This window comes from Heterodontus francisci, chromosome 7 (genome assembly GCF_036365525.1).
Source record: "Heterodontus francisci isolate sHetFra1 chromosome 7, sHetFra1.hap1, whole genome shotgun sequence".
Taxonomy (NCBI): domain Eukaryota; kingdom Metazoa; phylum Chordata; class Chondrichthyes; order Heterodontiformes; family Heterodontidae; genus Heterodontus; species Heterodontus francisci.
In genome coordinates, this window is record NC_090377.1 from 121,311,307 (window position 1) to 121,329,386 (window position 18,080).

The 18,080-nt window shown below is 41.1% G+C and overlaps 1 protein-coding gene across 4 annotated transcripts in view; it reads right to left on the minus strand.

The window, feature by feature from the left end:
• Window positions 1–18,080, minus strand: part of usp40 (ubiquitin specific peptidase 40) — a 172,268-nt gene that overhangs the window by 120,101 nt on the left and 34,087 nt on the right. For 3 of the 4 annotated variants that reach the window (XM_068036071.1, XM_068036074.1, XM_068036070.1), the window contains exons 3-7: window positions 16,829–16,896; window positions 12,317–12,430; window positions 11,134–11,298; window positions 3,152–3,298; window positions 49–192 (exon numbers count right to left, since the gene is read on the minus strand). In XM_068036071.1, the coding sequence (XP_067892172.1) occupies window positions 49–192; window positions 3,152–3,298; window positions 11,134–11,298; window positions 12,317–12,430; window positions 16,829–16,896 (638 nt within the window). The remainder of the gene's footprint in view (window positions 1–48; window positions 193–3,151; window positions 3,299–11,133; window positions 11,299–12,316; window positions 12,431–16,828; window positions 16,897–18,080) is intronic. The other variant, XM_068036072.1, reaches the window with a different exon arrangement.

An 18,080-nucleotide genomic window follows, 5' to 3' on the forward strand; every position in this document is an offset into this window, starting at 1 on the left:
ACTTAAAATGTTGAATGCGTCAGAAGTAAAGCAGAAATTGTGACCCACTTGCTCACAGAACGGCTGCATATTGAGCCTGACTGGAAAAGAGTAGCATCCTGTCTCCTTGTAACGCTCACACTTGGCAAAATCAAAGTTGAAACGCAGCAATGAAATGGTGAGGAACGTGGGGAGGTGCCGTAGCTTTGCTGCCTGCAAAACAAGAGAATGGGCCATATTACATGGTTAAACTGGACTCGGGCCACCAAACAAATCTGTTTTTCAGAATTATATTCAATACAAAAGCCACTGGGATTCTGTAGCAAAAATGGAAAGCTCATCAGCGAGGCTTCACATTGTTTACACTCAATAGAGAAAACTAAGTATACATACTGTTTGGTTCTTTACTAATTATTACAGTAATTTTACAATTATTAATAGCATTGTGTTGTTCATGGGGAGAGAGCACATGAGTTTTATAATGACCATTGGACCACACATTCCAAATTCCTGAATTTCCTAATGAGATTTTTCTTCATTTCACTTTGCAATTGCTTTACTGGTGGTTACCAGTTGCTTATTGTAGTCTTCTTGGTAAATTTTAGTCAATGAGAATGTTTATAAAAACAGAGACAGTAATTTTCTTTTTAAACAGATGTGGTTATTGGTTGGCTTAAATATTTTATTGACTAAAAACAACTAACCAAGATAGTTTGTGACTTGCTATTTTTGGTCATCGTGTATTTCAGCCAAGTTTTTTTTAATTACTGAAAGTGTGTCAGACATTGAGAGAGTTTTAATTATACTGAAAGACAACTTTAAAACTGCCTGTCTTGTTTTTGATCAAAGGCACTTTTCTGAATGCTAATGATTGGTCAGTGAAAACGATAAAACAAAAAATAATTGCCATCACATCACAAAGGAGCTTCAAACCTGAAAATGTTATTCTCCCCAATTTACACTGCAACCTTTCCCCAATTTTGTTGTAGACCTGTTAATCTTTAGGCCACGATACACTTGCATGCCATGATTCTACCATGGAACAGTCTCAGGCCAGAACAAAGTGTGGAGGGGGAGGGGCGGGTGCAGGGGGCGCAGGGGTGGTTTATCCAACTGAATATCAGAACACCTCTGAAAATCTGTGTTAGCAATGTTGTCAGATCTCGTGGAGAAGCTAGATAGCACTACAACTCAGGCTTGGTCCTCAATATTTTTCTTGTGTTCCTGGTTGGAATATTTTCCTTAAGCAGAGTAAACCTCTTAGGAGTTGAAATTGGGTCATTATTCTCTGGCGGATATGGATTAGCAAACCCCAAGTTTATCAACTTTGAACAGCGGTAAATCACTGACACAAGAACATACTTTCACCATATTTTCCCCTTACTTCAGAAAATGAAACAGCGCAGGTCACTATATACAGGTTAACCAGCTTGCTGCAATTTAATTATAGATAAAAATGAATGGCAAAACAAATAGAAATAACTGGATACGAATGCAACACAATGACAAAAGATATACAGTGGCCCAAATCTTGCTGGAGCAGGACACTTCACAGCATGTGCCATTAGTTCTACTTTTGCCTACACCCTTCAGCCTGAAAGAATTTTGCCCTATATGTTGCTGGAAATGAGAGACGATAACAGTGTGGGGATAACAGGCACCTGGGACCTTAGTGAATGATGTGGTCAACAGTGTGTCATATCTCCTTACCAATGAGATTTAAGGATTGAGAAAGAAACAGGAATGACAGTGAAGGAGGGCGAGTCAGAGTGGATGAACTAGAGTCAAATCAGGTGCAGAAAGAGAAATCATGAAAGGGAAAGGAAGACTGAATTAACAAAGAGAGGAGTTTTTAAAAAATCTTTAATAATTTACTATATGCAGGAATGAGACTCAACAGATTAAATAGTTCCCTTTCTATGCCAGAGGGGTTGACTGACATTGCATTATCATGTTGTTAAAAGTGTACTTACACTGTTAAGTTCCAGCTCTAAATTTCTGGAGCAAATTTAACGTACTAATGCAGCAATTTGTTAAAAATCAAGGAGGCAAAATACGAGATCCCGTATGTGCAAGGCAAACAGAGGAGTGGTATAAATTAACCAACAAATTACAGCTAATTCACAACTCACAGCGTATATCTTCTTCGCCTGAACCTGCTGGCCGATTTGCAAATTAAAAATGGTATGTGTCGAGATATATAAACTGGTCAACCAATTAAACACAAAAACAAGTCCATCATCCTTGATAACATGTTCTGCATTATGGTGATTTACATGGTGACTGCTCAGTTTTTTTTTTCCATGCTGCTCAGGTTAAGTAAATAGATGATGAAAGACTCTGGATTAAATGAATCTTCTTTCTTGATGTAAAAGCACAACTACCGAGAATGAATCAAATTTAATCAATTAACCAACAAAGAGACAATGATGGCTTACGCCATGAAAATGTCAACCCTACATCTCATTTCATAATGATTCCATTTGTTTAGTAATCACAGAACAAAGCACAATGTTCATCTACCAGTCAATTCCCCATTTGGAGCACCTCGCCCCCTCTTGCTACCAATATGTAACATACTAGTTACAAACATTACTTCAATTTCTGGAATTCACGTACAAAAAATCTATTCCCCTTCAAAGAACCTATAAATCTTTGAAGACTGGGAGATCTGAAAAGACAAATCCAGGTGGTATGGGGTGGTGGGGATTCAATTTTAATCTAATTGACTGGGCAGGAAACCCACAGGACCAGGTGGAACACTAATTTTACACCCCACCCAATAGGGGCAATTTTAACCTATCCCACCAGTTGGGAAACTGACAGGATTGGATGCAATGTTGGTTTTACACCCTCCCAATTTTACTCCTCATTGAAGTCAAGGAGTAATACAGGTGAGGTGTAAAACCATCATTCCACCTGATCTCATGGATTTCCCACCTGACAAGTCAGGATAAAATTGCCCCCGAAGTGGTCTTGACAGTTTTTCAAGGAAGCATTTTTGAAGCCACCTTAAGATTTCTCTAATTTCAAAATAATAGTACACAAAATACTAACTTCTCACAGGATGTAAAGTCTATTTCTGTTAGCGTCAAGTCATTTATATTTGGGAGTGCAGTCTACAGCCTTCCTCAAGAGAAAAGACACTGTTAACACTCTGGGGAAAGCTTACCTTAGTTGCTTTAACCAATTTCTCACACCTTCCACACTGGTAGAGATTATCATTATCAAAATGTTCTTCTTCAACATAGAAGGTACACAAAGCTTCTTCCAGACCACTGACACCTTTCACAGCCACAGTCAAGTCCAGGAAGTCCTCCTGCCAATTAAACCAATGATACTCATAATAGAGGCAATGGGAACAAGTTAGAAAAGGAGAACATCGAAGACGTGTGGATAGCAGTAAAAGAATGAAGGGAAGAAATTACAAATGTAAGCAGAAAACAAAATAATGAGAAATACAAGAATTAGTCTAACTATCCAGCAGCAGGGAATTGAGCTCGGTTGTTCAATGTCTTTTTGTCTTTGTGGGAGCGGGCAGGCCATGAATTGAGGAGGAAGGAGGACAGAGGAGACCAAGAACTGCACTTAAGCTCCAGTCTGAAGGGAGTCAATAACAACAGGGCTTCAGTTTAGAAGGAATAAGGGGGTTCAGGCATAGAGGACTTGGAGCTCACATTTAGGAGTGAAAAGACAGAAGCTCAGAAAAAGTGGGGATTTTTTTCCTCAGGAACAGTGGGGGGGGTCATGGCCTGGAACTCAGTTTTGGAAATAGCACAGAAGCAAATGATTGGCTGCAAGCAATAGTTGGGCTAGAAATATAGGACATCAACACATCAACTGGAGAGCTGAAATAAAAACAAGAAATGTTGGAAATACTCAGCAAGTCTGGCAGCATCTGTGGAGAGAGAAGCAGAGTTAACATTTCAAGTTAGTGACCTTTCATCAGAACTGGCAAAGGTTAGAAATGTAATAGGTTTTAAGCAAATAAAGCGGGAGTGGGGCAAGAGCTATCAAAAGGGAAGGTGTTGATAGGACAGGGGCACAGATAATAACTGACCACAAGGTCATGGAGCAAAGGCAAACAGTATGTTAATGGTGTACTGAAAGACAAAAAGCGTTAGTGCAGAGAGGGTGTTAATTGACAGAAAAATGAACAGCCCTGGCCCAAAGCACAAACATGAAAAAAACAGCAGGCAGGCAAATGGTAAAAAAAAAAAAGAATGATGAAACAAACTAAAATAAAACAAAGAAAAAATAACTAAAAATAAAAAGGGGGGCCCGTCATACTCTGAAATAATTGAACTCAATGTTCAGTCTGGCAGGCTGTAGAGTGCCTAATCAGTAAATAAGATGCTGTTCCTCCAGCTTGCGTTGATGTTCACTGGAACACTGCAGCAAGCCCAAGACAGAGATGTGGGCATGAGAGCAGTGAGTGGGGGGAGGGGTGTTGAAATGGCCAGCAACCGGCTGCTCGGGGTCATGTTTTCGGACTGAGCAGAGGTGTTCCGCAAAGCAGTCACCCAATCTGCGTTTGGTCTCCCCAATGTAGAGGAGACCACATTGTGAGCAGCGAATACAGTATACTAAATTGAAAGTAGTACAAGTAAATGGCTGCTTCACCTGAAAGGAGACACTGCTTCTCTCTCCACAGATACTGCCAGACCTGCTGAGTATTTCCAGCATTTGCAGTATTTTGCTTTTAACTAGAGAGCTGAGACTGGAACTACATTGTTGACAAGAAGCTGTTTATATAAGAAATTCCATCATAAATGTTTACATACAGATTTGCATTAGACATTATTAATACTTTTGAAGTGTAGTCACTATTGCTTTATAAACAGAGCGCCAATTTGGGAATAGCAAGTTTCAACTATTATCAGATAATCTATTTCAATGGTGTTGATTGAAGAATATTCATCAGGGTATCACATGAATTATCAAAAAGAGTTCTGAGTAATCTGCTAGGTCCACATAGAGAAGCAGATGGGGTTTCAGTTTGTCTCCTTCAAATGACGGCACTTCCACAAATGCAGCACTCCCTCAGTTCTTCACTAAACTCATCTTAGATTATCTGCTGACGTCTCAAATGGAGTTTGAACTGGTGACCTTATGACTAAGCCAGGTTGACATAAAATGTGATTCAAAATTATGACGCAGGAAATGTGTTTTGCGAACAGGATGTGCATGACACAGACAACCCTTATTGTTACCTACTTATTAACAATACACATTAGATCTCCCAAGGCATTACTGAGAGTCAAAGGATTGCCTGTTTTATAAAAGAATAGGAATGCATATGCAATGTAGAGCACAGCATCAAGTTAACTGATCTAGTGACTGGCTAAATTACTGAATAGCATTTTGCAATTTTTATTGCTGTTTTGGGGATTGAATTCCACAACTTTGCCCCTTATTCTGCGAAAAGTTTACATGACTGGCCTTTTTATATCTTTCTTTTTAATCACTACCATTTTTAGAGCTGAGAATAACATAGTATGAAAGTTGCACCAACTAGAAACAGATACCTGGTATTTAGCAGGAGGGAGATGGGGAACTCGTGTTTCATTTGTACTTTGAGTCAGTTGTGCCATTTGATAAGAATGGGGAATAGTCATAAAGTTCGGCAGAGTTGGGGCAGGAGTCGTAAGACAACTAGATTTTGACAGCAGCAGGTGTATCCTTTGGTTCAGCATCACAGTGGATAGGGAACTTGGGAGTTTGGCAGAAATGTGATATGCAAACCAGCTGTTTGTCAGAACTAAGAGTGGAATGAGAGGTTTTGCTCACTAGTGGATTCTTAGTGCCTACCTGAACAAAGGGGAGAGGGTGGACAGGGAGTCATCAGCACGCATGTAGAGGAACACAATAACATAAGAAATAGGAACAGGAGTAGGCCATACAGTGCCTCCAACCTGCTCTGCCATTCAATAAGATCATGGCTGATCTAATTTTGGCTTCAACTCCACTTTCTTGTCTGTTCCTCATAACCCTCGACTTCCCCTATTGTTCAAGAATCTGTCTATCTCAGCCTTGAATAGACTCAATGACTCAGCCTCCACTGCTCTCTAGGGTAGACAATTCCAAAGATTCAACTCTCAGAAGAACTTCCTCCTCATCTCTGTCTCAAATGGGAGACCCTTTATTCTGAAACTATGCCCCCTTGTTTTAGATTCCCGCAGGAGGGGAGACATCCTCTCAGCATCTGCCCTGTCAAGCCCCCTCAGAATCTTATATATTTCAACACGTTCACCTCTCATTCTTCAAAACTCCAATCAGTATAGGCCAACCTGCTCAACCTTTCCTCATAAGACAAACCCTTCATCCCAGAGATAAACCTAGTGAATCTTCTCTGAACTGCCTCCAATGCAATACTTTGAATAATTTCAAAAGGAATTGCTGCAAACACTCAAATTGGTGTTTAGTGCTTCATGGGTGTGGCTTTCCGCATCCAATAGCTGATAGCAATTAGAATATTTACATTTTCTATCAAACATAGATGATAAACCTAGCCCCTTTCAAAATTAAACCAATTTGTTCAGAACACTCAAATTAGAACAAGGCATTCACTGTCTTCCCTTTTTTTCTTTCCCCCTGTAGCTGATAGTTGTTGGTAACTAAAATATTAAAATTTTCCAATTATCAACAATATGCAGGTGATAATTAGGAGCTTGCATAATTCATTTGCCTGTTTCCAGTTTAATACACTTTTCTTTAAAGCCACCAATTGCCACTGGTAAGATCCCAGCGGCGGCGGGAAGAGGCCCCTAATTGGCCCTTAATAGGCCACTTAAGGGCTTCAATTGACCTCTGGGCATGAAGGCAGTCGACTGTCTATCCCCACCCTGGCAAGATCACTGGGCAATGGGGAGGTGACAGGTCCTCTGCCCCGCCCCGCCATGATACTCCATGCCCCCCACTCACCCCGATCCCACCTGGGGTGGGGGTGGGGGGGGGGGGGGCGTAAAATCCAGCCCACAAGCTCCCTGTATAAAGAAACACAGAATATTAACTTTACTGAATAATGCTTTAGTAGTTGGTCCTCTAAAAATTTCCTGAAATGATCTTGAAAAAAGCCAAGCAAAAACTTCAGAAAAATATTGCTGAGGTTCAGATTATGTATTCTAGGAAATTGGATACATTACATATGCAGAAACCGCATTCAGAGTCACAGCTCTGGACAAAAATATGAACTCCAAACCAAGTTTTTTGATAGAGACTGAGACCAAACAAAAATGTTAATGAAAACATAAAATAGAAAAGTCAATTCAATAGATAAATTTAAATGTCACGCAATTATTTGATTCTTAAATTTATCTGAAATCAAATTTTAGATATTAAAGCTTTCTGGAAAAAGTGGCAGATGGAAAGTTTTTCAAAAAGCATTTTCATGATAAGCAACTTTACCACATTTCACTCTAGTAAAGAGCCAGCATAGGCATGATGGAAGGAATGGCCTCCTCCTAACCTGTAAATCTCTCTGGTATACCAGATGTTTTGGTGAATGTTCCAGGAAAGTGTCAAGTATGATTTTCTCCAATAACTTCGCGAAAAACGCAAAGCCAATCAAGAAACCAATATTAATGCACGTCAATAAAATATTCATAGCACTCTCTTCAAGTTACTGCATTTAAAATTAGATTTATCTGTATTTTAAAAATTCCAGTGCCATGAAAGCTCAATTAATCCTCCCACTGGCAGACTGAAAAAAATGTTGTAATATTTCCAAGATGATTCTGGGATTCTCACATTTCTATGCTAAACTGTAAGTCATGGGTTCAAATTCCAGGGTGTTTAAGAAGGAATATTTAATAGAATCAGAGAATGATGCTGCACAGGATGTGTGGGGGTTGTGGAATTGTGTGTGGGGGGTGGGGGGGGGGGGGGGGGGAAAGAGAGGCGGGGCAAAAATAGAATTAAGGAAAATTGTCGCAGAGCCAAGAAATCAGAGATTAGGAGGGATGACTGAAGGTTTGCTCAAACTGAGAGATTTAGAAGAGGTTTTTTCAAAAAAAGGTAGAGGCGCGTAGGGAGGGAGTTCCAGAAAATTGGAGAGAGTTGGCAGAAGGCTCTGCTAACAGTGGTGCGGCAAAGGGAATAGAATCAAAGGAAAACAGCATTTGGAAGTGGATGTAGTTCTGCAGCAAGGCCATGGAGGAATTTATAGACAAGGATAAACATTATTTGAAGGTTTTCATATCTTTCACCTTATATAAAATCCACCTCTTCCACAGATCCAGTCTTTTCTCCAGAAGACGGGCAGAGTACATTGCCCAAAACGTCAAGTCCTAACAGTTCTTCTAAGAACTCTTTTTTTCAAGAAAATAACTGCTCTTTCAGACCAATTCACATGGTGTAAAGCACGAATTATTTTACTCAACCATAAGAATAAGGATTTTGAATTTAATGTGCTCGGGGACAGAGAAACATAGGAACATAGTTTATTCAGGCCTTTGAGTCTGTTCCATTCAATTAGTTCACAGCTGATCTACATCTTAACTCCATTTACTCAGCTTGGTTCCATAACCCTCAATACCTTTGCCTAGCAAAAATCTACCATTCTCAGAGAGGCAGTGATCAGCAAGGCAGGGGTAATGTACAAATGGGACTTAATGTCGGACAGGATAAGTGCGCAGAGTTCAGGACAATTTGAATTTTATGCAAGGTGCAGGATGCATGCTCAGCAACAACAGTGTCAGAGTGGTTGAGTCTAGTGTTGCAACCAGGTAAGAAAGGTGTCTAGGGGTCCGTCTCAGCCTTCTCCTGGTCTTATTGTAACAGGGTTTCATTTTTAAACAGACTTGTTTTAGCTCCCCCTTGGTGAATCCTTGTTCACCACTTGCCAATTATAAGGCAAAGAAACCAGCACACCAGGTTTTCTTAGGTTTAAAGAAGAAAAGTGAAATTTATTAAAACTTAAACCCTAATTTGGTTTACGCCTACGGATACATACCGCGCCACACGCTAGCATGCATACGCGATACGCACATGCAAATAGAGACAGGAAAGAGAAGAAAAATAAAGTGAAAAAGTTTGAGGCAATCTCTGAGGAGGGCTTTTGTTACTGTGCTTCGAGCTTGCTGTCGTCCTTGATTGAAGATATGGTCTTGCTTTTTGTTGGGACCCAGTATTCTTCTTAAACCTTGTTCACTGTAGGAGACTTTTCTCTCTTGGGTTTCATGTGTCTTGAATGGTTTCCGAAGCTGGTGAGAACGGGATGAAAGCAGACAGGAGAGAGGTGTTCCCAGTTCAGGAGCAAAAAGCTTTCTGACTTCCAATTCTCTATGGCAAGTTCAAATTCACAAAACTCTACAACAGCCAGTTAGTCATGTAACTACACTGGTCTGACCATGTCTGTTTGTGTATTTGGTCATCTCAGCAATTAACATGGAATGCTAGCCTCTCCACCTTCAACGTCTGGTAATCAAAAGTCCATTGTGGATTAAATTGGAGCAGCAAGTGGCCCCTTTGTCCTTTCCAAGCACGGTCTGTTACTATGCAAATGTATTTCCAGTCAGGGGCTTGGCAACCCCTTGTAATAGGCCTTTTCTTCGGCCACCACTCCCTATGGCGCTGCTGGGACCAAGAGCTGCCGGCCCGATGATTGGTTGGCAGCTCAATGAGGCGGGACTTCTTTCCTCAAGCGGGTGGAAGTCCCGCCTCGGAACAATTAAAGCCCGGGGACGCGTAAAATGTGGGTTGGATCCATGAGCTGGGCAGAAGCGGGTTCGCCACCAACTTTTACTTTGGTGGTCAGCTCCCGTCCGCCCAACGTAAAATGCAGCCCAAGACCTTTCTCAACTGAAAAGAACTTATCTTTGAAAACTGACAGTGCCTTCTGCATTCCTTTAAGAAAACAAAAGCACTTCTGCTTCTAATGCCAGAAGGATGGAATATTTTGCATGGTAATTTAGGTATGAAACACACTGCTATATACATGGAAATGTTTTACTTCAACATTTACTGTAATTTTTCTTTCCAGCATTCCACTGGAACCATAGGTTTTCTTACATAACACACCATTATATATAACATGAACCAAGTTCGTATTTTATGAAAACACAACACAGTAATCCACTTTGCGTTGGAAAATGGGCCAAAATCAGGTTGCATATTATGAATTATTTAAAAATCTATTAATAAGGAGAAAAGCATTCTTTATATATGACTAGAATCATATGTACAAAAAAATGACCACATTGATAGTGAACTGGTACGAACTTGCAAATCAGGTTAAATTTTGTCCAATTCAGTATCAATACTGAGCTGTATGAATGTGACAGTCACAAAGCTGTACCTCAAGGAGAATTCCCCATTTTTTAAGAAGCAGGGGGCTGGGATGCGCACTGCCAGTGCTAAGGGAGGAGGACAGCTGACATAGACCATCAGATCCCAGTTCTAGTAGAAGATCTATGATTAGGCCATCAGTCTCTTGCTTCTCATTTCAGATTATGACTGGCCTACATTTCCAGTAGTTTCAGATTTACTGCATAACTCCTGCATTTGCACTCTTCTTATGCCTTTTCACCACCTCTTACCAGCCTTTTCATGCTCAGTGGCTGTTCCTCATGTTAGCTGCTCTGGGCAAGGAACCAGCATTTCAAACATATACATAGCATAATTTCAAAGTCTGCCGATGACACAAAATTCAAATGTAGTAAACAATGAGGGGGATAGTGACAGGCTACAGGAGGACAAAGACTGACTGGTGAAATGGGCTAACAAGTGGCAGGTAAAATTTAAACGCAGAGATGATTGAAGTTATACATTTTGGTAGGAAGAATGAGGATAGGAAATATGAACTAAATGATACAATTTTAAAGGATGTGCAGGAACAGGAAGACCTGGGGGTGTATGCACACAAATCTGTGAAGGTGGCAAGACAAGTTGAGAAAGCATATGGGACTCACTGCTATATTAATAGAGGTGTGGAAGTTATGCTAAACCTTATAAAACACTGGCTAGGCCTCATCTGGGCACCACACTTTAGGAAATTTGTCAAGATCTTAGAGAGGGAAGAGAAATGATTTACTCTAATGGTATGAGGGCCTTCAGTTATGTGAAAACATGGAAGAAGCTGGGTGTTCTTCTTAGAGCAAAGAAGATTAAGAGATGATTTGATACAGCTGTTCAAAATTATGAACAGTTTCATACCTGTCTTTCACTAATGTTACCGCACTCCTTACAGACAATCTTGTTAACAACTATTCCATGGTACAGTCTGTTGATGAGGTCATGACCGGAGGTTCCAACTAAAGAGCTTTCCAGTGCACTGAAGAGAATTCGGTTTAATTCTTGTACGTCATGCTGACTGGTCTCCTGTAAAATATTTCATATTTAATCAATTACAGAATCAACCAGACCTCAAGAAATATATCAACAAAAGACAATTTGAAGGGCTTTCAGAGAAAACATGCCACACCAGGATGGCAACAAAGCAACATTACACACTTCATTGGCCAATTCCATGAAATGTTAGCTCACGAATCTCTCAGTCCTTTATTTCAGCTCGTAACCTCTGATTCTGGTCGACTATGCATCCTCACCTCCCTCTGCTCCACCACTTCGGCCCAAATTTCTTGAACACCCCCTTAAATTTCCTTGACTTGGCAAGCAGCCTGAAAACTTAGTTCTTCTTGAATTGCCAAGTAGCCCGAAAACTTGGTTCTTCACCCATGCCTTCAGTCCTCTCTTCTAACTGGTACTACTGCTCAATTCCTCCTCTGTGAAGTTCCTTGGGAGATATACTATGTCAAAGGTGCATGGGTGGCCCCTTGGTCAGAAAATGCTCTACAATGCTAGTTATGTATACAAATATTTGAGAGCATCTGTTGCACTCTAGGGATCATACTTCAAGGTTAAGAAGAAAAAGGCATCCTGTTTTTGTCTGATGAAGTGCCAGAAATTTGCAAGCACCTGACATTGTGCAAACTTTCCCCACCAAAGAGCAATTAACTCCCGTTGACCCCAGGGTCTAGATTACTTCCTCAGGAGGTACCTGGCCAAGCCCATTCCGCCATTTAATTAAATTACAGCAAATCTCTATCTTAATGCCATCTACCCATTTGCTTTTGTAATCCCTAATACACCTTTACCTAACAAAAATCCATCAATCCGAGTTTTTACATTTTCAACTGATCCCCAGCCTCAACAGCTTTCTGGACAGAGATCCAGTTTTCCACTACCTTTTGTGTGAAGAGAAGAGAACAAAATATAAACTATCCAATTTTTCTCCTTTTAAGCAGCACGGAATTGATAGGAAAGTTGATTTTGTTTTTCCTATACTATGCTATAAAAATCTAATGGATCAATAAATAATCAGTATCACACAACTCACTTCATTACTTGTCCAGCCAAAACTATCAGTTAGGTCAGATGTGGATGCGGCCAGCTGGTCTGCAAGCAGTAACTGGGCAAAAAGCCTCTGCAGCTCCAAAGGGATGACTCGAACCTAAAGGAGTAATAATACAATTATCATATTCAATCTTTACATACTCTCATATCCTAATAATCCAAATAATTTTTCAACTCTCTCCCAGTGCAAAGCATGGATGTGGGTAGACTGACACCATGTAGGTGCTTTGCAAGAAGTGTGGTACAGGCAGAAAACCTTATCACATCTAACAAAGACCTGGATATGACCTTGAGGTGGCGTAACCTACAGGGCTACGAATCAAGAGCTGGAAAATGGGATTAAGCTGGACAGGTCTTTTTCAGTTGGCACAGACATGATGGGTCAGCACCTTCTGTGATGTAAATTATTCTATGTTTCTAACATTAGTTAGGCATGCAATTACCTACAGAATAATTGTCTAGTAACACTACTAAATCCTGCAGTAATCTTCATTTCACTCAATTCAATGTGTGCCCCCTAGTCCTCATACCATTAGCTAATGGGAACAGCTTTTCTTTGTCTACCTTATCTAATCCTGGCCTAATTTTGTACTAAGCTATCAAATCTCCCTCAATCTCCTTTGCTCCAAAAAGAACAACCCCAGTTTCTCCCCAACCTAACTTTGTAGCTAAAATCCCTCATCCCACAACCATTCTGGTAAATCGCCTCTGCACCCTCTCAAGGAACCTCACATCTTTCCTAAAGTGTGGTGACCAGATTGTGGCCTAACCAGAATTTTATTCTAAAGGTTCAGCATAACTTCCCTTCTTTTTATACAATACCTCTATTTATGAAGCCCAAGATCCCATATGCTTTGCTAACTACTCTCAATATGTCCTGCTACCTTCAAGGATCTGTGCACCAGGACCCAAGGTCCCTCTGCCCCTGCACACTCTTTAGAACTGTGCTATTAAGTCTATATTGCCTCTCCCTACCCCTTCTGCCAAAATGCATCACCTCACACATCAGTATCTGCCACTAGTCTGCCCATTCTGCAATCCTATCTACATCCTGTCGCAGTCGATATTTATCATCCTCACTGCTTGCAACTCCTCCAAGTTTGGTATCATCGGCAAATTTTGAAATTTTACTCTGTATTCCAATATTCAAATCATTATCAATAAAACCAGTGGTCCTAGTACAGAACCTTGGGGAACAACACTGTTTACCATCTGCCAGTCTGAAAAATAACTATTTACCAAGACTCACTGTTTTCGGCCCTTAGGCTAATTTTTAATCCAAGATGAAATGACCCTCCTATTCCATGAGTCTCAATTTTGGTAGCCAGCCTCTTATGTGGTACTTTGTCAAACGCTGTCTTAAAATCCACATCGACGACATCCATAGCATTCCCTTCATCAACCTTCTCTGTTACACCATCAAAAAATTCAGTTAGATTAGTCAAGCACAATTTGCCTTTTACAAATCCATGCTGGCTCTCTAATTCAAACATCTTCAACTGCCTGTTGATTTTTTTTCCTGATTATTTTTTCTGAAACCTTACCCAACACAGATGTTAAACTGAGTCTGTAGTTACTAGAAATCTCCTTACACCCTTTCTTGAATAAGAGTGTCACATTTGCCACTCTCCAATCCTTTGGCATCTCTGCCGTATCTTGGGAAGATTGGAAGACTGTGGCAAGCCCTCTGAAATTTCCACTCCAACTTCCTCTAGAAATTTGGGAAGCAAGCCATCTGGACCAGGCAACCATAAGCATAGTCAGCCTTGCCAGTACATCCTATCTATCAATTTTCACCTGATCCATGACCTCTACCATGTCCGCTTCCACTGATAATTTAGCAGCATCCTCTTCCTTACTAAACACCAGTACAAAATACTCATCAAGTGTTCTCGCCTTGCCCTGCACCCCTAAGCCTACATCACCTTTGTTCCAAATAGGCCCCAACCCTCCTCTTACCATCCAATTACTATTTACATGCCAGTCGAAGATTGTTGGTTTCCCTTTTATGTTTACTTCTATTCTCATATTCTCTTTGTCAGTCTTATTTTCCTCTTCACTTTCCCTCTCATTTTATTGCATTTGGCCTGGTGCTTGCTGGAATAATTGACCTGACAAGCATCATACACCCCTTTTTTTGGTTTCATCATATTCCTACCTCCCTCGTCATCCAAGGAGCCTTGGCTTTGGCTTCCCTACTTTTTGCCCCTGTTGGAATGTACCTAGCCAGTACCTGAAAAAATCCTCTTTGAAGATTACCCATTGTTTCATTATCATTCTTCCTGTCAGGCTTTAGATCCATTTGACCCTGGTTGGATCCCCTCTCATCCCAATGAAGTTAGCCCTATTCCAATTTGGAAGTTCTACTTAGATTTTTCCTTGCTCTTCTCCATTATTAATTTAAACTTTATGATATGATAATCACTCTTACCCAAGTGCACCCCACAAACACCTGGTCCACTTGACCTACCTCATCTCCCGGCACCAGATTCAGAAATACCTCCTTCCTAGTTGGAACGAGAACATACATGCAAGGAAGTTCTCCTGAACACATTTAAGAAATTCCTCCCCTGCCTTACATTTTATTCTAACATTATCCCAATCAATATTTGGGTAATTAAAGTCCCCTAATATCACCATTGTATAGTTCTTGCACATATGTGATTTCTCTGCAGAGTTGCTCCTCAATTTCTTTCTCACTATTCGGAGACCTACAGAATGTTTCAGTAATTCGATCATTCCTTTTTTGCTTCTCAACACTTAACTAAATGGATTCTGTTCTTGCCCTCTCAAGACATCCACTCTTTCCAACACTACAATGTCTTCCTTAATCAGTATTGCCACCATATCTCCCTTTTTTCCTTCCCTATCTTTTCTGAACACTTTGTATCCCCGATTAAAATGTCCAGTTCTCACCATTTTTAAGCCACGCTTCTGTTACTGCCACTACATCATATTCCCACATGGCTACTGTGCTTTCAGTTTATCAACCTTATTCGCCACACTCTAGCATTCTAACCTGTCCTTGTATTCCTCATAGTACTTCTGCTCCTATCTAAATATGGCAATACTTTCTTCTCCAGGACTGCCCAATACACTCACTCCTTTATGCATCTTTTTTCTCTTTTCTACTTCAATATACGAGTGCCCAACCCCCTGCCAATTTAGCTTAAACCCTCCACAACCACACGAATCAACCTTCCCACAAGGACATTGGTCCCAATCTGTTGAGCTGCAACCTGTCCCTTTTGAATAGGTGCCTCCTGCCCCAGAACTGGTCTCACTGCCTGAAGAATCTGAAGCCCTCCCTCCTGCACTATGCCTCAAGCCACCCACTGATCACCCCTATCTTCCGACTTCTACTCTCACTATAACGTGGCACGGGGACTAATCCAGAGATTACTGCCTTCGAGGTTCTACTTTTAAACTTCTTCCCTAGTTCCGGAAAGTCTGACCATAGGACCTTAATGTGACCTTCCCTATGGTACCGACGTGTACCACAACTTCTGGCTCATGCCCTTCCCTTTGCAGAATATTCTGCAGCCTCTTCATTACGTCCTGTACCCTGGCACTAGGGAGGCAACACACAACATAACGGTTACAGAAATGCCTGTCTATCCTCCAACTATGGAATCTCCTGAAATGACTGCATTTCTACTCTTTGCAGTTCCATCCTGTGTAGTCCCTTGCTCACTGGTGCCATGGTCTGGACGGCACTCCTTTAACGGGGCGTCACTCCCATCAGTCTCCAATGCCGAGTACCAGTTTGACAGTGGCACACGCCCCAAAGACTTCTGCATTTCCTGCCTTTGCCTACTCTTCCACATGGCCACCTATTATCTTGAACCTGGTGAGCAATGATAATAAAGGGATAGGAACAATTTTGTAGGGAGGCGGGGGAAGGAAATGAGCCCAAGAGGGGGACACACAGTCAGGGAGAGAGAGAGAGACAGAGACCCCCCACTTAGGTCTGCAAGTGTCAGAGTCCAGTTGCTTCTCCTTTGCTGCAGACAAAGCAACAGCATAAAACCAAAGAGAGGGGCTTGTCACATGTCACTCAGTGATTCAAACATAGCAATTAGCAGTATTTCTCTGCTTGCTGAAAAGAACAGGTAGTTCCTTTAAACTTCCTGGGTCTGGTTCTTCTTGGGGACTAAGCAGCCATTTCATTGCAGTCTAGGATACAGTGTTGCAAATTAGGTGACAATTCTAATTGTTTCTTTAAAAAAAAATTCAGACTCCAGTCAATGGATTAAAAATGATCATTCAACAAAGCACACTCGCGTAAATTTCAAAAAGGAAAAATAACAGAAATTAAAGTTGTCAGCAGCTCATTAATAACCTTTAAAGAGGAATACATAACACCTCCTCAGGGATTAAAATGAGCCTATTGTGCGGATTCAACCCATTTACCTGCATGCCTGCGCTTAATATAGAACAAAGTGAAAAACACAAAGTAATCATGTCAAAAATAGATAATTGCAAACATTCGCACCTTCGACTCTGGCTTATCTTTGTCTGATAAATTTCCCAGTTCCTCAGGCCCCAAGGCAAACAATGATTCTAATTCAAAGAAAGAAATGAAATGTTAATCACACAGCAATAACTTGTATTTAAGTAGAGAAATTACTGTAAAATAAACTCGAGGTGTTTCACAGCAGTTCAATTACACAAATTAGAGTGAAAGGAGGAGACATTAGGAAGGGTGACCAAAAGCTTTGTCAAAGAGGTGGGTTTTAAGGATGGTCTTAGAGGAGAGAGGGGTGGAAAGACGGAGAGGTTTAGGAAGGGAACTCCAGATCTTAGGGCCTAGACAGCTGAACTCACAGCCACCAGTTGTGGGTTGAAGGGAGCGGGAGACGGACAAGGCACCAGAGTTGGATGGTTGGAGAATCATAGAGCCGAAGAAGTTCTGAGAGAGAGGATATGAACACAAGGATGAGAATTTTAAATTGGATGCGTTGGAGTCAATGTAAATTAGCAAAGACAAAGGTGGTGGATGAGCAGGACTTGGTGCAGGTTAGGATATGGGCAGCCAATTGTTGGATGAGCTGACGTTTTTGAGGGGTAGGAGGTGGCAGTCTGACCAGGAGAGAGTTACAAGAGTCATGTCTGGAGGCCAAGGTCTGCACTGAAAGTTTCAGCAGCAGAGGGATCGAGCCAGGAGCAGAAATGGATGATGTTATGTATATGGAGACAGGCGGTCTTTGTGATGGGACAGAATGTGGGGTTGGAAACTCAGTTCAGACCAGCCAAATAGGACCCTGAAATTGTGAATGTAAGAATTTGTGTTTTTTTTTTACAATCCCCCATGTATTTTAACTGCTGTCTTGTTTTGTCAGAGCATCCCATGTTATGCACTAAATTCTAATTGGGGGGGGGGGGGGGGGAAAAGAGGGGGGAAGGTAGTGATGGAAATAGACAAGCACCTGGTTCCAAAACTTCTGTTAGCACAATTTGTCACAAACTTGTGCAAAGTATACCAGTGCAGGCCTGGGATGACTTGCATTCCAACTCCACTTCTTCAAATCTTCCCAGCAAGCAACTACTCCAGGTTGAGAAACAGCTAGTAAAAAAAGACTTGCGCTTATATAGCATCTTTCACAACTTCAGGATGGCCCAAGCATTTTACAGGTAATAACTTTTAGAAAAGTGTAGGAAATGAGTCAGTCAATCTTTGCACAGGTCAGTCCCACAAGTAGCAATGTGATAACGATCAGATTTTTTTTTCAGTAATGTTCGTTGAG